Source organism: Syzygium oleosum, unplaced genomic scaffold, assembly GCF_021117445.2.
Source record: "Syzygium oleosum isolate NSW1041296 unplaced genomic scaffold, Sole_v2.1 Sole_v2.19, whole genome shotgun sequence".
In the NCBI taxonomy this organism is placed as follows: Eukaryota; Viridiplantae; Streptophyta; class Magnoliopsida; order Myrtales; family Myrtaceae; genus Syzygium; species Syzygium oleosum.
In genome coordinates, this window is record NW_026607503.1 from 953,667 (window position 1) to 968,885 (window position 15,219).

At 43.6% G+C, this 15,219-nt stretch overlaps 1 protein-coding gene and 1 pseudogene across 1 annotated transcript; both read right to left on the reverse strand.

Annotated features, from left to right (window-relative positions):
* Positions 1-9,110: 9,110 nt before the first annotated feature.
* LOC115667584 (UDP-glycosyltransferase 76E2-like) lies at positions 9,111-11,533 on the reverse strand. Its single transcript, XM_030589144.2, has 2 exons — positions 10,633-11,533; positions 9,111-10,268 (listed from the first exon to the last, which is right to left on the reverse strand). Exons 1-2 carry the CDS (start codon positions 11,111-11,113, stop codon positions 9,394-9,396), a joined length of 1,356 nt encoding a protein of 451 aa, XP_030445004.2. The 5' UTR covers positions 11,114-11,533; the 3' UTR covers positions 9,111-9,393.
* A 113-nt stretch (positions 11,534-11,646) lies between these two features.
* Positions 11,647-12,568, reverse strand: LOC115667585 (18.1 kDa class I heat shock protein-like; annotated as a pseudogene).
* Positions 12,569-15,219: the final 2,651 nt, after the last annotated feature.

Sequence of the window (15,219 nt, forward strand, 5' to 3'; positions counted from 1 at the left end):
CCTCCTCCTCCTCCATCGAAGGCATAAAGAAAGAGCCAGCCCTCCATCATCAGCGAGGGAAGAGAGAGAGAGAGAGAAGACACTCCTCCCACCACACTACCTACCACCTCTCCATTTTTCTATGCTTTTCTCCCAGACCGATCTTTGACGCAGATCTGTCTGTGGGTCTTCTCCCTTTTCTCCCCTTCTTTCATTCCCTCCGCTGCTGCTACTGCTTCTTTATCACTGTTGACACCTAAAATTTGCCTATTCATTTAGGGTTTTATCGCATAAAAATTAGGTTTTAATTTTTTAACCCCTAAACCAAAAATATTTTCTTTAAATTTTATGACATGTAGACATTAGGCGCATTTGCATTAATAGATTTAGTGAAACATATTTTCTCTTTATTTTACTTCTTTTTTATTTTTATTTATTTAAAATAATTTAAAAAAATTAAAAAATTGAAAAAAAATATTTATAAAAAAAAAAAAGAAAAGAGAGAGAAGACAAAGGGGAGCTCTTCCCCGTGACTCTCCCTCTGACACTTGCGAAAAAGAAGAAAAAGGGGGAAGAGGACGAAAAAGAGGGGTTATGCACAAACCAAAAAAGGAACGAGAATAGAAAAAAAAAAAAAAAAAAAAAGAAGCCAGAGGAGAACGAAGGGAGGAGGAAGGAAAAGATAAAAAGGAAGAGTCAAGAGGGAGAGCTCTTCCAGGGACTGAGGGGCGCGCCTTTCTTACTATCTCTCTGCTCTCCGTCGACATTCACACGAAAAAGGAAAACCTGCAATCTGTACGCGCAGAGGAGAGCTTAAAGAGAGCGAGAGAACACAGAGGCATGCAGGGGGAGAGTTCAGAGGGAGAGAGGGGAAGGCACAGAGCAAGAGGAGAGACGGGAGGAAGAAAGGGAGAGAACAGAGAGACAGACCAAGGGGGGAGTGCGAAAAAAAAAGAGAGAACAGAGGTGAAACCGTGAGAGAAAAACAAAGGGAGGAAGCTACAAGGGGAGTGACCGGGAGCCGGAAGAGGTTTTTGAGAGGGGAGCGCTCCGGCCCCTGAGCTCAGGAGTGCCGGCAAATCCCCTCCCTCTTCTCGGTGTGCCGACCCATCAATCCACGCCGGAAGTTGAGCCGGAAATCGGAAGCTTTTCGGCACGAGCTTCTTGTTCCTCGAAACAACGATACGAGCGTCTGAGCCTCCGCGGAACCGTCCAGTCGTCGCCGTTCCCGTTCACGTCGACTACGATTTCCGTTCCATTTCTGACTGGTAATTCCTCTCCTCAATATCCCTTTTTTTTTACCCTGTTTTGGCTGAGTTTAAGATGCCGAACTTCTTCGACGAGTCCACTTGAGTCCAAGGCTATTTTGTGACTAGCAAGGTAGATTTAGAGCCTAATACACTCCGTATGAACCGAAAAATTGCATAAAACTCAGATCTGGAGCCCTTACTCAAGTCGCACAGCACTTGCTCGATAAAATGCCTCAATGAGCCTCTTTGAGCCTAGAACCCCGAAATCTGGCCCTGTATTCTTTGGGATCGTTTCTACGCAAACCAAAGTCCTTTTGTTGCAAAGATGGTCGTTTAGATCTTTATACATCACATTTGAGTCAAAAACCGCATCAAATCTCACGCAAGAGCACATGTCCGAATTTGCACATCACATGCTCGAATGAAACGTCTGAATGAATTTTTTTATGTGAAACCAGTGTCTAGATCCCGGTTTTTGCGTTTGTTTAGTACTTGTATCCATTGAATCAACACTTCCTCTTGCGTTTTTCCTACGTTCACGTTCGCGAATCGTCCGAGTCGGCTTCGCATATGCATACCTTCGCCGGAGACGTTCCACTCGCGCCTACGAAGCCCGCGGTTTGAGGCCGCCTTAGTCAGCCCATTCCTCCTCGTTTTAGTATGTGTATGCTTGTTTATTTTCCAGTTTGTGGTATGAGTTCGGGAGGTGAGTTTTGGTCGTCGGCGGGGGGAGGGTGTGTTTTTGTTGTCGTCGGAGTGGTCTCCGGAGCGTCGGCCGGCGGTGACAGCGTAAGGCCAGCATCGGTCGTCGGCGCTGGTGGCCCGAGCCGACGGCCGGCGGTCGGGGTTGAGAAGCGTTCGGCGAAATCCCAGTCACGGTATGAAGAGCTCCCGGTGAAAGAGTTCTTGAAGAAGTTCACGTGCATGGGCAAAAGGCGTGCAGGGGATGAAGAAAGTAATAAAAAATAGAGAATAAAAACAGAAAAGAAACAAAAGAAAAAGGAAAAAGAAAAAGGGAAAAATCAAAAGAAAAAAAATTGAAAAGGAATGAAAATGGGGTCCCGGGTAGGGTCGGATCGGGTCAGGGGATCCGGTCCGAATCCTTATTTTATTAATAAAAGCATTAAAAAAAATATTTGAAAATTCAAAAAATATTAAAAATTCCAAAAAAATTCGAAAATGTTTAAAAAACCCAAGAATCTAAAAAAATCTAAAATTTTTTTTTTAAAATTCAGAAAATTAGGAAATGTTCAAAAATCACTTTTTGGGCTTGATTTCACTAGATATTAGTTTTAATTTCATTCTGGGCTTAGTTTAAAATTCGTAAAAATTGAGAAAATTCTTTAAAAAATTCTCAAAAATTGGACAAGCCATTAGGGCTTTACCTTGGGGCTTTTGATTGCCTTTTCCTTTCTAGAGACGATGATAGGTTGCTGATTGTTTATTTTGGTTGTGCACTTTAAATACATTGATTGTTATTTTCTATTTTTAGAACGGTTAAGTGGAATATTAGCTTTTTCGATAGGCTGCCATGTACGTTAGTTTGCGAACATTCAAGTTTAGGTACCGAAAGGGCACTAGTTAAATTGCTAGTGTAATCAAGTCTCCGAATTTTGGAATCTCTGGTTTTCGCATGTATCGAGACGACACTTCCGCGTCTCGATCAGGGTTTCTAGCCAACCCTTGATCATGGCTAGTGGCGACTCCTAGGTGAAATTGATTTTCATGTTAATAACTTCAACTTAAGTCGCGAATTGGTATGAGCTTGTGAGAGCTCGAGTTAGGTTTAACTTAGTAATCCATTAGCCAAACACCTTAGGCGGCTGGGCCAGTTCGGGGAGGTCACGACAATCACTACTGCAGGGTTTTTTTTTTTTTTTGGAACCGGGCCCGGAACCGCCGGTTCCAAAATTTCTTGAACCGGAACCGGGCCCGTAGGCCACGGGCTGGTTCCGATTCCGAACCGCGGGCCCGGTCAACGGGCCGGGCCCGGGTTTGACCGGGCCGGTTCCGGGCCGAAACCAGCCCGTGGCCATGACTAATCATGTATCACATATGTCACACACATCATATTGCATTCATGTACATGTCATTGGATCCACCCCCATATCACATATGCCCGTGCGGGTCACTTCCGACGTGCAAGTCGGACTTCCATGGCACGCTGACCATAGGCATCCCACACTCCGGGGCATCTTGATTCTTAAAACCAAGGCATTCTCCTCCCGACAACAACAACCCTCCGTCGGGGCATTCACGGTTAATCATCCCACACTCCGAGGCATCTTGATTCTCAAAACCAAGGCATTCTCCTCCTGACAACAACAACCCTCCGCCGAGGCATCCATGGTTCATCAACCGTAGGCATGACATAAACATTGCCAAAGATTTCAAACATAACCAATACATGACCACATGCAAATATGATAACTCATGAGTACATAACAACATGTTACTAACATAATATCACATTCTCTTACTCTCAGTAGCTTCCACACTAATATTCTAGATTCTGCCATCACATAAATAACCTCATTTGCTCCATCATTTGACATCAAATCAAGGTCTAACATACCTCGTTAGAAAGCTCATAATGTGCACATTATTTATCCAGAAGACATCAAGTCAAGATTCCACTGTTTTCATGTGAGAAATGGTTCATCTTTGAAATTGGGTAATTTGGAACAGTTTTGCACAGTAACGGGAATCCTTTCAAAATAATTAGTAATTGGACTTCGAAAATTCTAAATTTCAGATATGTTGTAAAAGACACCTGGATAAACATTTTTCATGAGAACTCAAAATCCAAATCTTTTTGTGAGTACCTCATTTACTAGTTCAAAGACATACTAAAAGTTGTTCACTGGAACAGAACCGTTGTTTCACAAAATTAATTCTATACCGTATCCAAATCATCTCAAAAAATTCTCAAATTTTTATATGTTTTATAGGAAGAAGTCCTCAAGAAATTTTATGAGGAATTTTGTTCAAAATCGTCCTAGAAAAGCTTGTGGAAAATCAAGAAGGTGTAAAAGTCATAGAACTAACCGATTCTCGGCAGTTTAACACGAGTTGAAAGCAAGCTTTCGTGCTATCCAAATCAAGTCCAAAAATTCTGAAATTTAAGTATGTTAAACTTAAAAATGTTTGGAACAACATTGAAAGGGGAAAATTCTTAAAATTTGGTCCAAAAAAGTCTCCACAAAAATGACAAACCGAGAAGGTATAGAGAACCCGAATCTAGGTTTTCCAGAACAAAGTGTAAGAAACGAGTCCGAACGGAAAACCATCAAATTTGATTCAACAAAACTCATACCCAGCAACTTGAATAGACATGCAACACCCATTTCCGCCTCTATTCAACAACCTTTACCCATCTATGTCACATGCACCACAAGTTCTTGCCATAGAACACACATACAAGACCATTTAGGGCTTAAACTCTAACATGCAAGGCCAATAGGGTCTTGTACACTCACATGCACACTCAAATCAGACCTGAACAGCAACATGCATGCTCATCTAACATCATAAAACCAACATACAAGACCAAAAAAATCATCCATAACAATAAGCAAGCAAAACCAAGGGCATAGAGAGATGGATAGGCTTAGGAACAAGCATCATCTCCTTGCCTTTGGGCTATCTAGGACCGGCAACTCTGCCGCTATGGCCATGCCTAAAACGACAGAAATAAGCTGGAAACGGAGGTGGTTCGGCGGTGGGGGCACGGCGGCGAGTGAGGGCGTGAGTGGCGAGAGGGAGAGGGAGAGAATGAACTTGTGTTAGAGAGAAAATGAGAAGAAGAAAGTGAGAGGGTGAAGGAGGAGGGTCGGCCGAACGGGATAGAGGAAGAGAGGGAGAGAAATATGATTAGCTTCCCCATCATAAGCCCAAGTTGAGTGTTTAACACTCTTTCTAATCTTGCTTGAATTTCCATTGGGCAAAAGGGGTGGCAAGTCATCATTATTTGGCTTAAAACAATTAAATTAACTAGCAATTAGGGACTCCATGTGGCCGGCCATGCAAGGGCATTTTGGGCACAATTTTTGTGTCCCAATTGTCCAATTCAAGTGCACCTAATGTCCATTTAGGGCCTTGCTTAATGTCCATTAATCATGTACCTTATTTGATCCCTAATCTTATACATATAGTCACATAATAAGTCTCTTAAATTGTCCAATGCATCCCAATGATTTTCTTGGGTCATAATGTATCGAGTATCTAATTATCGACGTCCCGGAAGTATCTCGATAATTTTCTAATAAATCTTTGATCAATTCCAATAGAGATTCATATAATGCTATTACGAAATTTGGGATGTCACGGCTGACCCTCGCCTCTAGCCACGTTAGCCCGAGGAGAAAGAAGGGAAGGAAAAAAATAAATAGAAAAAAAATAAAAATAAATTCAAAAATTATTTAAATTATCCACATAGGCCAGCTATTGTCCACATCAGCGATTTTCGACCAAAATTTGCCGAATGAACTCAATTGGCAAGAAGTGAAATGGTTTAGGATTCAATTGGCAAAATTGAAAAGTTTATAACTAAATTGACAAAAGCATAATAAGTTTAGGACTTTTTAAACAATTCTTCCATCTTCTTGACGAATACCGCTTATTCTCTCTCTCCTGCTTTTGCTCACTCAAATTGTAATCACCATGATATTCACAACGATTTATTTCAGACAAAGAAAATCTGGATTGAACACATCACATCAGTTTGATTTCTCATTACCCAGATAAGCTTCATCGTCATAGGAAACGAAAAAAAGATTATTCAGGAGGAATTTCTAGAAGTGAAACGAGTCGAGTTACCGTGAGCGAGCCGTTGGTAGATTGCTCGAACTCTGCTCGTTTTTCTTGAGTTCGAACAACTCAGTTACGTAATACCTGAGCTCAAGTCAATAACATTTGACACGAGTAAACTCACGAATCTGTTCGAATAGAAAAATGCTCGTAGTTTCATTGTATTTTTATCAAGCGGGAGCAGAACTCGAGCTGGTAATTGAGTTTAGATTGTAATTACCATGCAATTCAAGTTGAGTTGACTGGAGTCCAAATGCAGTAAAAACTGATGAAGAAGCTCGAACATTAAACCTCGTCGACTCAATTACATCCCTAAAGTACCTCTTCAGTTTGGTCGTGGCCATGTCTTGATAGCGCATACACGCAAGTATTCACCTCGCGGTAGCTATGTTGGAGAAAGCAGTCCGGGATTCGGGTTCCCAACAACCTGCAATCATCAACAATACCGATTAGAGGAGGATTATTGAAAGAATTCTTATCCATTACCTGGAGAACAGCCATGGCGTCGAGTTCAACGATCAATCTCCGAATTCCACGATCCACAGCAAGTTGTAATCCGTCTCAGAAAGCCGACAACTCAGCAAAGACAGACGAGGAGGTAGAGCCAATAATTCATGAAAATTAACAGACCCCATGGCACTCATGAGTAGGCAAAATGCCTCCTGCACCCGTCTTACCCAGGTTTTCCAAAGCCGAGCCATCTGTATTTAATTTGTTTGCAAAAAGTTCCAGGGGAGATGAAGTTCGACGATGCTGGAGATCTTCTTCGTACTCCAATTAAACTTGATCCATGTGTGAAGAGGCTCCATGAAGCTCTTCATACATGAATTAGGAATACTGACACTTTTCCAGACATCCTGAGTGGCAGACAGTCACGAAGAACATGGAGGAATCCTCTTTAGGAAAACCACAAATGTCTGCAATTCTCATTTTGCGTAATACCCCTGTTAAACAAAAAGCGACTTTGTAGGGAGCTTATTATGATTGATCAGCCAAAGGAAAGTTTGGATCCTAGGAATGGTATGATTTTTCCAGATCCAACTCCAATCTTAACTTGGAGCAGAGGAAAATTGGTCAATGGCTAGGCATCCGCAGTCTTGAACTGCCCATCCTCAGTGGACTTCCAGGCAAGAGAATCTTCCTTGCTACTCCTGCGAGTGACAGGATTGCTCGAATTTTTTGGTTGATATCATCAGGAAAGTGCGGGAGATCGAAAAAGTCCCGAGCACCGGACACCAGGGTTGACCCAACAACCAGAGAGTTATTTTCGTCACCCTTATTAAGAGGACCAACAAAAGGGATCTAAGATGGCCTAAACCAGTCCAATCATCATGCCAAAATCTAATATCCTTACTATTATCAGCAATAGGTCTGACCTTGAATGAAAGTTGAGTAGCCATCTTTAAGAGCTCTCCAATTGCGAGAAACTCTAGTTCTACCGGAGGATGTGATAGATCTTCTACGGAGGTATTTCACAGAGAGTTTTTTAGCCCACTTTGCTTTTTGAACGAGTGATGAGACTTCCAATCTGGAAGAAGAATTTTTCTCTTAATATCAGGAGACCCCCCTGATGAAGTCTCTCTCATTTTTTTCAATTCTGTCGAGGACATCGGGAGGAAGACTAACACATTCCATATCACAATCGGGAATAGCTTCCTTGACAGACTAAGCCTTGACAATGGTGCTGCAGTTTTTCCGGTTGGCGCAGGCAAACAACATAAGGTCGTCCGCGAAAGACAAATGGGAGAACAAAGGGCTTCCCTGATTGACTCCAATGGAGATCCACGCCTTATCCTCACACGCATCCAGGATTTTTTCGGCTCAGGTATTCCATGCACAGGATGAAGATGTACAGAGAAATGAAGCCACCTTGTCGAATCCCCCATGAAGGCTCAAAACTATCTAGAGTATTCCATGCACAGGTCGTGGTAGAAGAAATACAGAGCATAATGAGTTTTATCCAAGAATCTGGACAAGGTAAATCCAATTCCAACTTATCATAAGCCTTGGACAGATCAATATTTACAACCATCGTACCCGCCTTACCACCTTTGCTATTCATATAGTGAACCATTTCTTGCATGGTGATGACCTTATCGACACCTCTCTTCTGCCAGGGATGAAGCTACTCTGAAGAGGAGAAATTAAGGTCAATAGCTTTATAAACAGGGCTGCACAAACTGAAAGGCTGGAAATAAGTAATGCTTCTCTGGAGCCCGTCGGTTTTATATCAGTTTACCTCTTTCTTCGTCTCTTTTCCTTAATCCTTCCTTTCAACTATTTCCCTCAAATTTCTTTTACTACTCTATGCAAGCTCTATGAATATTGCTCAATCAAACCGTTCTTGGTCCATATCCTGAACTAGGCGAGTCCATGAAATTGATTTGATCTACGGGTGACTATATGTCATGTAATTGCGCTGTAACAATTCCGGCATTTTACAATGGGATATTACCAAAAAAAAAAACGACTTCAAATATGCACTTACATATAAAAAAACTATCCTTATTTTTTAAAACCTTCAATTTGCATCTCCTTCTTTTTTCATTATTTGCATCTCCTTCAATAAGCTTGTTAATATAGAATATCCGTATTCCCCCGTTCTTCTGATTTATGTTTTTGCTGGGCGGAAAGAACATTCATCGAACATAATAGTAGGGCATGTTGATCAATCTCGAATGAGGCCGAGCCAATATCGACACAGCCCATTTACACGAGAGATGTTGTTAAGCATTCTCATGTCAAGCTTACCTAGGCTTCTGTCATGAAAGGAACAACTCATTTGTGCCTGAATGCTAAAAGTATCATGTCAGGTTCATCCTTCTTATGGCATACTTAGACAAAATTTATTATACAGTGAACAAGTTAGATGGGTCGACACAACTCATTATTATACATAGATACATTTAGATACCGTCTAAACATATTTAACATGTTTGTTCTGATAGTCCATAACTTAAACGTAGTAAATGTGTCATCGTACAACACATTTAATAAGTGTATCGTGTTTAGATTGCACATTTGTGACAAAATGAATAAACGTGTCATGTTTGGATGAAACTAAGTTTGACAAGATACGATTATAACATGACAGACATAAATTGCCAACCCTAATTAGTCTCGAACAACTGAAAGGAGTAGTGAATTCAAGCCATTCAGATCAGCTCCGCTGGTTAGAAAGAAAACAAAGATTGCTTCAACACAAACTTGCATATGACAGCCAACAAATTTCATTATTGCATCTAAGCACATCTGTTCTGTTCTGTTCTTCAACCCCAGAAGACCGAATCTGCACTTTCTGCAGTGCACATACTTCATTCTGTGCAGTGCTTTAGTAGCAGACAACTCTGTGCAGCTATAACGATGTCAGCAACTCGACTAGCTTGCTCAGATAATGGCAAGAAGATCCACCATCACCCGTACTAACATCAAATTTGTGCTTCAAATCAAAGACCCTCTGCCTCATCTCTTCGCCTTCCTTTTCCTTCATCAATGTTCTAATAGCTCTTTCTACTGTCCCTCTCTCTATCTCACCCTCCAGTTCTAATCCTACCCTCCATTCATGAGTCAAGTACCTCGCATTCACCTTTTGGTCGCCAAAGCATGGTTGACATATCAATGGAACGCCTGCACATATACTCTCCAAGGTGGAGTTCCATCCACAGTGGCTCCAAAACCCTCCCACCGCCTCATGAGCCAATACTTTCTTCTGAGGTGCCCATTTCACAATGCATCCCCTGTCCTTAACACATTCTTTGAATTCTTCATCCATTGACTCAATCCATTCCGAACCTGGAATTGAGCCAGGCCTAATAACCCACAAGAATGGCTCCTTGCTATTTGCCAGACCCCAAGCCATTTCAGACAATTGGTCTTGGTTCAAATGTGCTACGCTACCCAAACTCACATAAATGACTGAATTATGAGTTTGCTTGTCAAGCCATGGAATGCAACCAGTATCCTCTTGCAGTAAGCTAACAGCTGAGGTAGGAGCGAGTTTGTGTAGAGGACCTACTGGAAAAATCGGAACTTGGTACCGTTGGTGGAGCTGCGCCAGAGGTGACTCTTCGAGGCAGTAAATTGTGTTGAATATAATAGCCAAAGACGATCTGAGATTATACGTCAAGGCTACCACCTCCAAGAAATAGTCCAAACTTCCAAAATTGGAGAGTGGTAGGTCTTTGAACCTGAGGGGCTGATGCAGGGGCACAGGAACCTGCAACATGGAATCTAATAGAACACAACACAAGGCAGTAGTTAGTTAGCACAACGACAAGTGAGCTAGAACCCATCAGCTTCTATACTTAGCAGTTTGACAACACTCAGGACAAAAATCTGGCTTGGGTGTCAAACTTGGATGATGACACAGACACCAGTCTTGAATAGAGTACAGGTATAGAAGAGACTCGTCAGATCATAAAATTACAGGGTGATGCTGAAGGTCACATATGACAGATTTTAAAACTGCATTTGATTTTCGGTAATGCATCGATCCTCACAAACAAAATGGATTAAGAGAGAGATTTTTCCGCGACCATGATATTAATTAGGAAGGAAATAAGTGTCACTTAAATCAGAGAAAACAAGCACGTACCTGGGATAGGGATGTGTCCTTGTGTCTTTAACTGGAGAAGAATCGGGCGAACTATGGTAGTTGCAGCACTGATCGTGTGTAAAACAACGCTAGGAATCTTCAAATCACGGGCAACGGCTTCCGAGAAGTACACGAGTGCATCGTAGATGATGCAGCAAATCTTGTCACCCGGCTCCATACGGTTTGTGCCCCGAGTTAGGCACTCCCTAAAGCTGGACTCACAGTTGACATTAAGCCTCAGCACAACGGCTATGAGATCAGGGTTTCGAACCTCTTCTTCAGACAAGCCATCAGGTATGCATAAGAAGGTGAAATCGGGATGAGCAGAAGAATCTGGACTGTTGAACTGTGTATGAGCAATTGTGATGGAGAAGTCCTTGGACTTGAGGATGGTCGCCAGCTGAAGCATGGGAGTGAGGTGGCCCTGGAATGGTCCTGGGACCAGGACCAACCTCTTGCGATTTCGCCCTTGATTTTCCATCTTCTCTTATCTTTTTTCCAATCGAAGACGGGCTTTTTGCTGATCCAGGCTTATTTCACTCTCTTTGAAAGTTCAAACAGGAGAGATAATGGGACGGGACGAAGGATGCAGAGACGTAGCAATGAAGGACAAGAAAACAGGTCACTCCTAACAGTCAATTTGCCAAAGCTAGGAATAGTAGCTCTTTTTAAATGTTCGTGGTCAAAGTTTGACAAGGCATTTAATGATGTATTTAAAGAAGCACTTGCTCTCTCTCTCTCTCTCTCTCTCTCTGTGGCTTCTCCTTCTTGGCAGCTATTCTGGTTCACAACATCTTGATTCAAATAATTCATTTAGATGAGCAATAGAAGGGACTATCCCGTCAACCCTCTTCCCTGGCTTGTCCTCGTGAACTAGTGGATAATACATATACACTGCTGGCTAGGAAAATTCCAGATAATTCCTGAAGTGAAGCAAATGAAAGACAAGCGAACAAGATCAAGAGTAACGCAAAGATTCACTCGGGCGATCCAACGAACCAGGCAAAACAGGGCTGAGAAAAGTAAATGCTTCTTACATAGATGTATTGCTACTTCAGATTACATCAGGGTCTCAGAAAGAACAGCCCACGACTCTCGAAACACAAAAGAAAGAGATGAAACACACAGACTCTCCACACACGAAGCCACGATTTCACATTAGCAGTCGTAAGTTACCATCACAGTCTCAACCAGAGATCTCAATGGCCTTGACCTCAGGCTTCTTCTCCTCCACCTTGGGAACAGTGACGGTGAGCACTCCGTTCTCCATTGAAGCCTTGACCTGATCCATCCTCGCATTCTCGGGCAGCCTGAACCTCCTCATGAACTTCCCGCTGCTTCGCTCCACCCGGTACCGGTTGTCATTCTTGTCCTCCTTCTCCACCTTCCTCTCTCCACCAATCTGGAGTATCCAATCGTCCTTGATCTCGACTTTCACTTCCTCTTTCTTGAGTCCGGGAAGATCGGCCTTGAACACGTGGGCTTCCGGGGTCTCCTTCTAGTCGATCCTCGTGTTCACGAAGGCGGTGTTCTCCCGGAAAGTTTGAGGGAAATTAGAGGCGGAGAGGGACGGGGAAGGGAAAGGGAAGTCCTTGAACGGGTCCCAGAGGTCGTGAGAGAAAGGGTCGAAGGCGTCGCTGCGACTTCCACCGAACCAGCTTGGGATGAGCGACATGGTTGTTGGGGGATCACCAGTGAAAATGTGAGATTGAGCCGAGAAAGGGTTTTGAAAGAACGCTTGAATCAGATGAGATATGCTATCGTTCGAGGATGTGACATGGAACGGGAGTGCATCGGTATTAAAATAGGAAAGAGAGGATCATTCTCTTACCTTCGCGGTCTTTCGAGTTTCGATGGACGAGAAATGGCAAACCCAGTGGGTTCATCTGGAAACTGCGGACGGAACCACCTCAGTACTTTTCCAGCAACACCAGTTACCTGCCTGCCTGGTCAACTAAAACTCGTTGCCATGATTAGTTCTGTGCGTCACACCATCGACAAAACAAATTCTATTTTGATATCGTCCGATCAGTTTTTCAAATTAATGGATTCCATATCATGTTTATTTTCCACCAATCACAAAGACAGTACTTGACTATTAGCTTCAGAATCAACTCTGATCATGTTAGCTTAGCAACGAAAATTATAATGACTTGGTCCGATTTACGGAGTTAAATTTGAGTTTTAGGATTACTATATAAAGTAATGACCATTTTGGGTAAGATCTTATCTATGAATAACATCACAAGCCTAACCTATCCAATATGGGACTTGGGTTGTCACAAACTCGCTCACTTAAATCACTGACGTTCTCGTTAGTATTGGCTTATACTGTCAGCAATACTCCATCTACTTCGTGTAAGCAAGTCCAGTTTTGCTCCCTCACAATCCTAGTTATCAAGAGTCGCATGTTATCCAAGTCATCTCACCTCAGCGACACTTCCCGCCCTCATTGTATCTACTAGCAGTCTAGTCCATCCACAAACCACACATCAACTAGAGGGAATCGTAGTCTTGCTCCGATACCATATGTAACCACCTAGCCCGTTCTACATGGCCAAGCCCCTTAAAGAAGTTTTCTGAATAACCACACAAGATGGCGGCCATATAGGGGTGGATCTTACTTGTGAATAGCATCACAAGGCCATTTATGACATTCTGAAATTCAACCCATTTGGGATTTATGAAATGAATGATTTTATTAACGCGCTTGTAGTTATATCTCGCCCGGAACTGATCACTCCTGGGATACTAACCATTAGGGAATAGCTAATTAGGGATTTAAGTTCGTAAGACCAAAGAAACTCAATTGTAGGTTGACTTTCGACTATAAGGATTGTCGAGGTGATATTTTGGGCCAATGTAGGCCGATCCAAAAATGGTCACGGATCGATTCGCCAATGTCATACAAGTGGATCGCGGGTGATTCCGCTCGACCATGAGATGAATTTGCGAACGACCTTAAACCTATTCCGAACGATCGTGCCCTTCGAAACTAGTGATTGATCTTCGCAATTACATGACAACCGAGGTCGCCATGGTTCGAGTGAACTTAAACGTGGCTCGACTTAGTGTCGACCACGAGTCAAATTCGTGTAACGCCCAAGAGCCGCTCGTTACTCAGAGATACGCTTAAGTCGCGTTGATTCGATTTAGCCATAATTAGAATCCAAGTTTGGGTTTTGAATTCCTCGAACGTCATGACAATTAATTGGACGACGTCGTCATTAGCGTAATTAATCTTAAAATTTGTTGGATTTGTCGGGAAAGATTGAAATTGGACCGAGAGTGAAAAATTACCATTTTGCCGCTGGGATTGTGTGAAGGCTCTTAAGAAAAGTGGAAGAGCAGTTTGGTCTTTTGGCTGCTCCCTTGATGGATGAATTTCATGGACAAAAATGCCCCCATCCTCCTTGCTCATTTCCTTCTTTGCCCCTAGATATTTTGTGGATGGTTTAATCTTAGCCGTTGGATGAGATGAATGTGATGTATGTTTGAATGTGGGCCTTTAGATTTGGTAAGATAGTGGAATGGGTAAGATGGTCTTTCCTTGAAGAGTTGACCCACCTAGCCTTTTTAGGTTATAATGGCTCCTTTCTAAATAATGAGGGAAAATTTCATTTTGGTACCCAAAGTGGACATAGTCCCAAATTGGTACCCAAAGTGCCCATTCAGTCTCAATTTGGTACCCAAAGTGGACATAGTCCCAAATTGGTACCCAAGTGCCCATTTAGTCTCAATTTGGTACCCAAAGTGCCCATTCGAGTCTCAATTTGGTTTGAGCTCGCCGCCGGTCAAATGCTCACCGTAGGCAAGAAATTCTTGTTCGACTCACAGGAACAGTATTTTACTTTTTTTTTTTCTCTTTTTCCGTTTTTTTCTTTTCCTTTTCCTTTTCTTTTTTTTTTTTCCTTCTTCCCTCCGCCAGCCACAGCCATGGCCGGCGGAGGTCGCCGGCGTCGGCCCTCGCCGGTGTCGGGCAAGGGCGGCCCTCGCACGGGCTGGCGAGGTCGCCCTCGCTGCGTCGGGCGAGGGCCACCCGCTTGGGTCGGCCCTCGCCCGACGCAGCGAGGGCGACCCTCGCCGGCCCCAGCGAGGCCGCCTCGCCCGACGCCGGCGAGGGTGACCTCGCCAGATCCGGCGAGGCAACCTCGCCCTCGTCGGATCCGGGTAGGGTCGGCCCTCGCCCGCCTGTGCGAGGGTGGCCCTCGCCCGACGCAGCGAGGCCGCCCGCCCGACGTCGGAGAGGGTGACCCTCGCCGAGATCGGCGAGGGCGAGGGTCACCCCTGCGGCGTCGGCGAGGCGGCCTCGCTGGGCCGGGCGAGGGTCGCCCTCGCTGCGTCGGGCGAGGCCACCTCGCAAGGGCCGCCCTCGCCCGACGCCGGCGACCTCCGCCGGCCATGGCTGTGGCCAGCGGAGGGAAGAAGGAAAAAAAAAGAAAAGGAAAAGAAAAAGAAAAAAAACAGAAAAAGGGAAAAAAAATAAAAAAGTAAAAAAATACTTGTTCCGGTAGCCGGAACAGTAAATTTCTTGCCGGCCGGTGAGCATTTGACCGGCCGGCGAACTCAGGTACCAAATTGAGACTG

Excerpts from the sequence above, each read along its gene's own strand:
- LOC115667584 (XM_030589144.2), bottom strand. The coding sequence starts at position 11,113 with ATGGAAAATCAAGGGCGAAATCGCAAGAGGTTGGTCCTGGTCCCAGGA. Across the intron at positions 10,269-10,632 it reads AGGACACATCCCTATCCCAG|ATTCCATGTTGCAGGTTCCT; the intron begins GTACGTGCTTGT and ends GTGTTCTATTAG.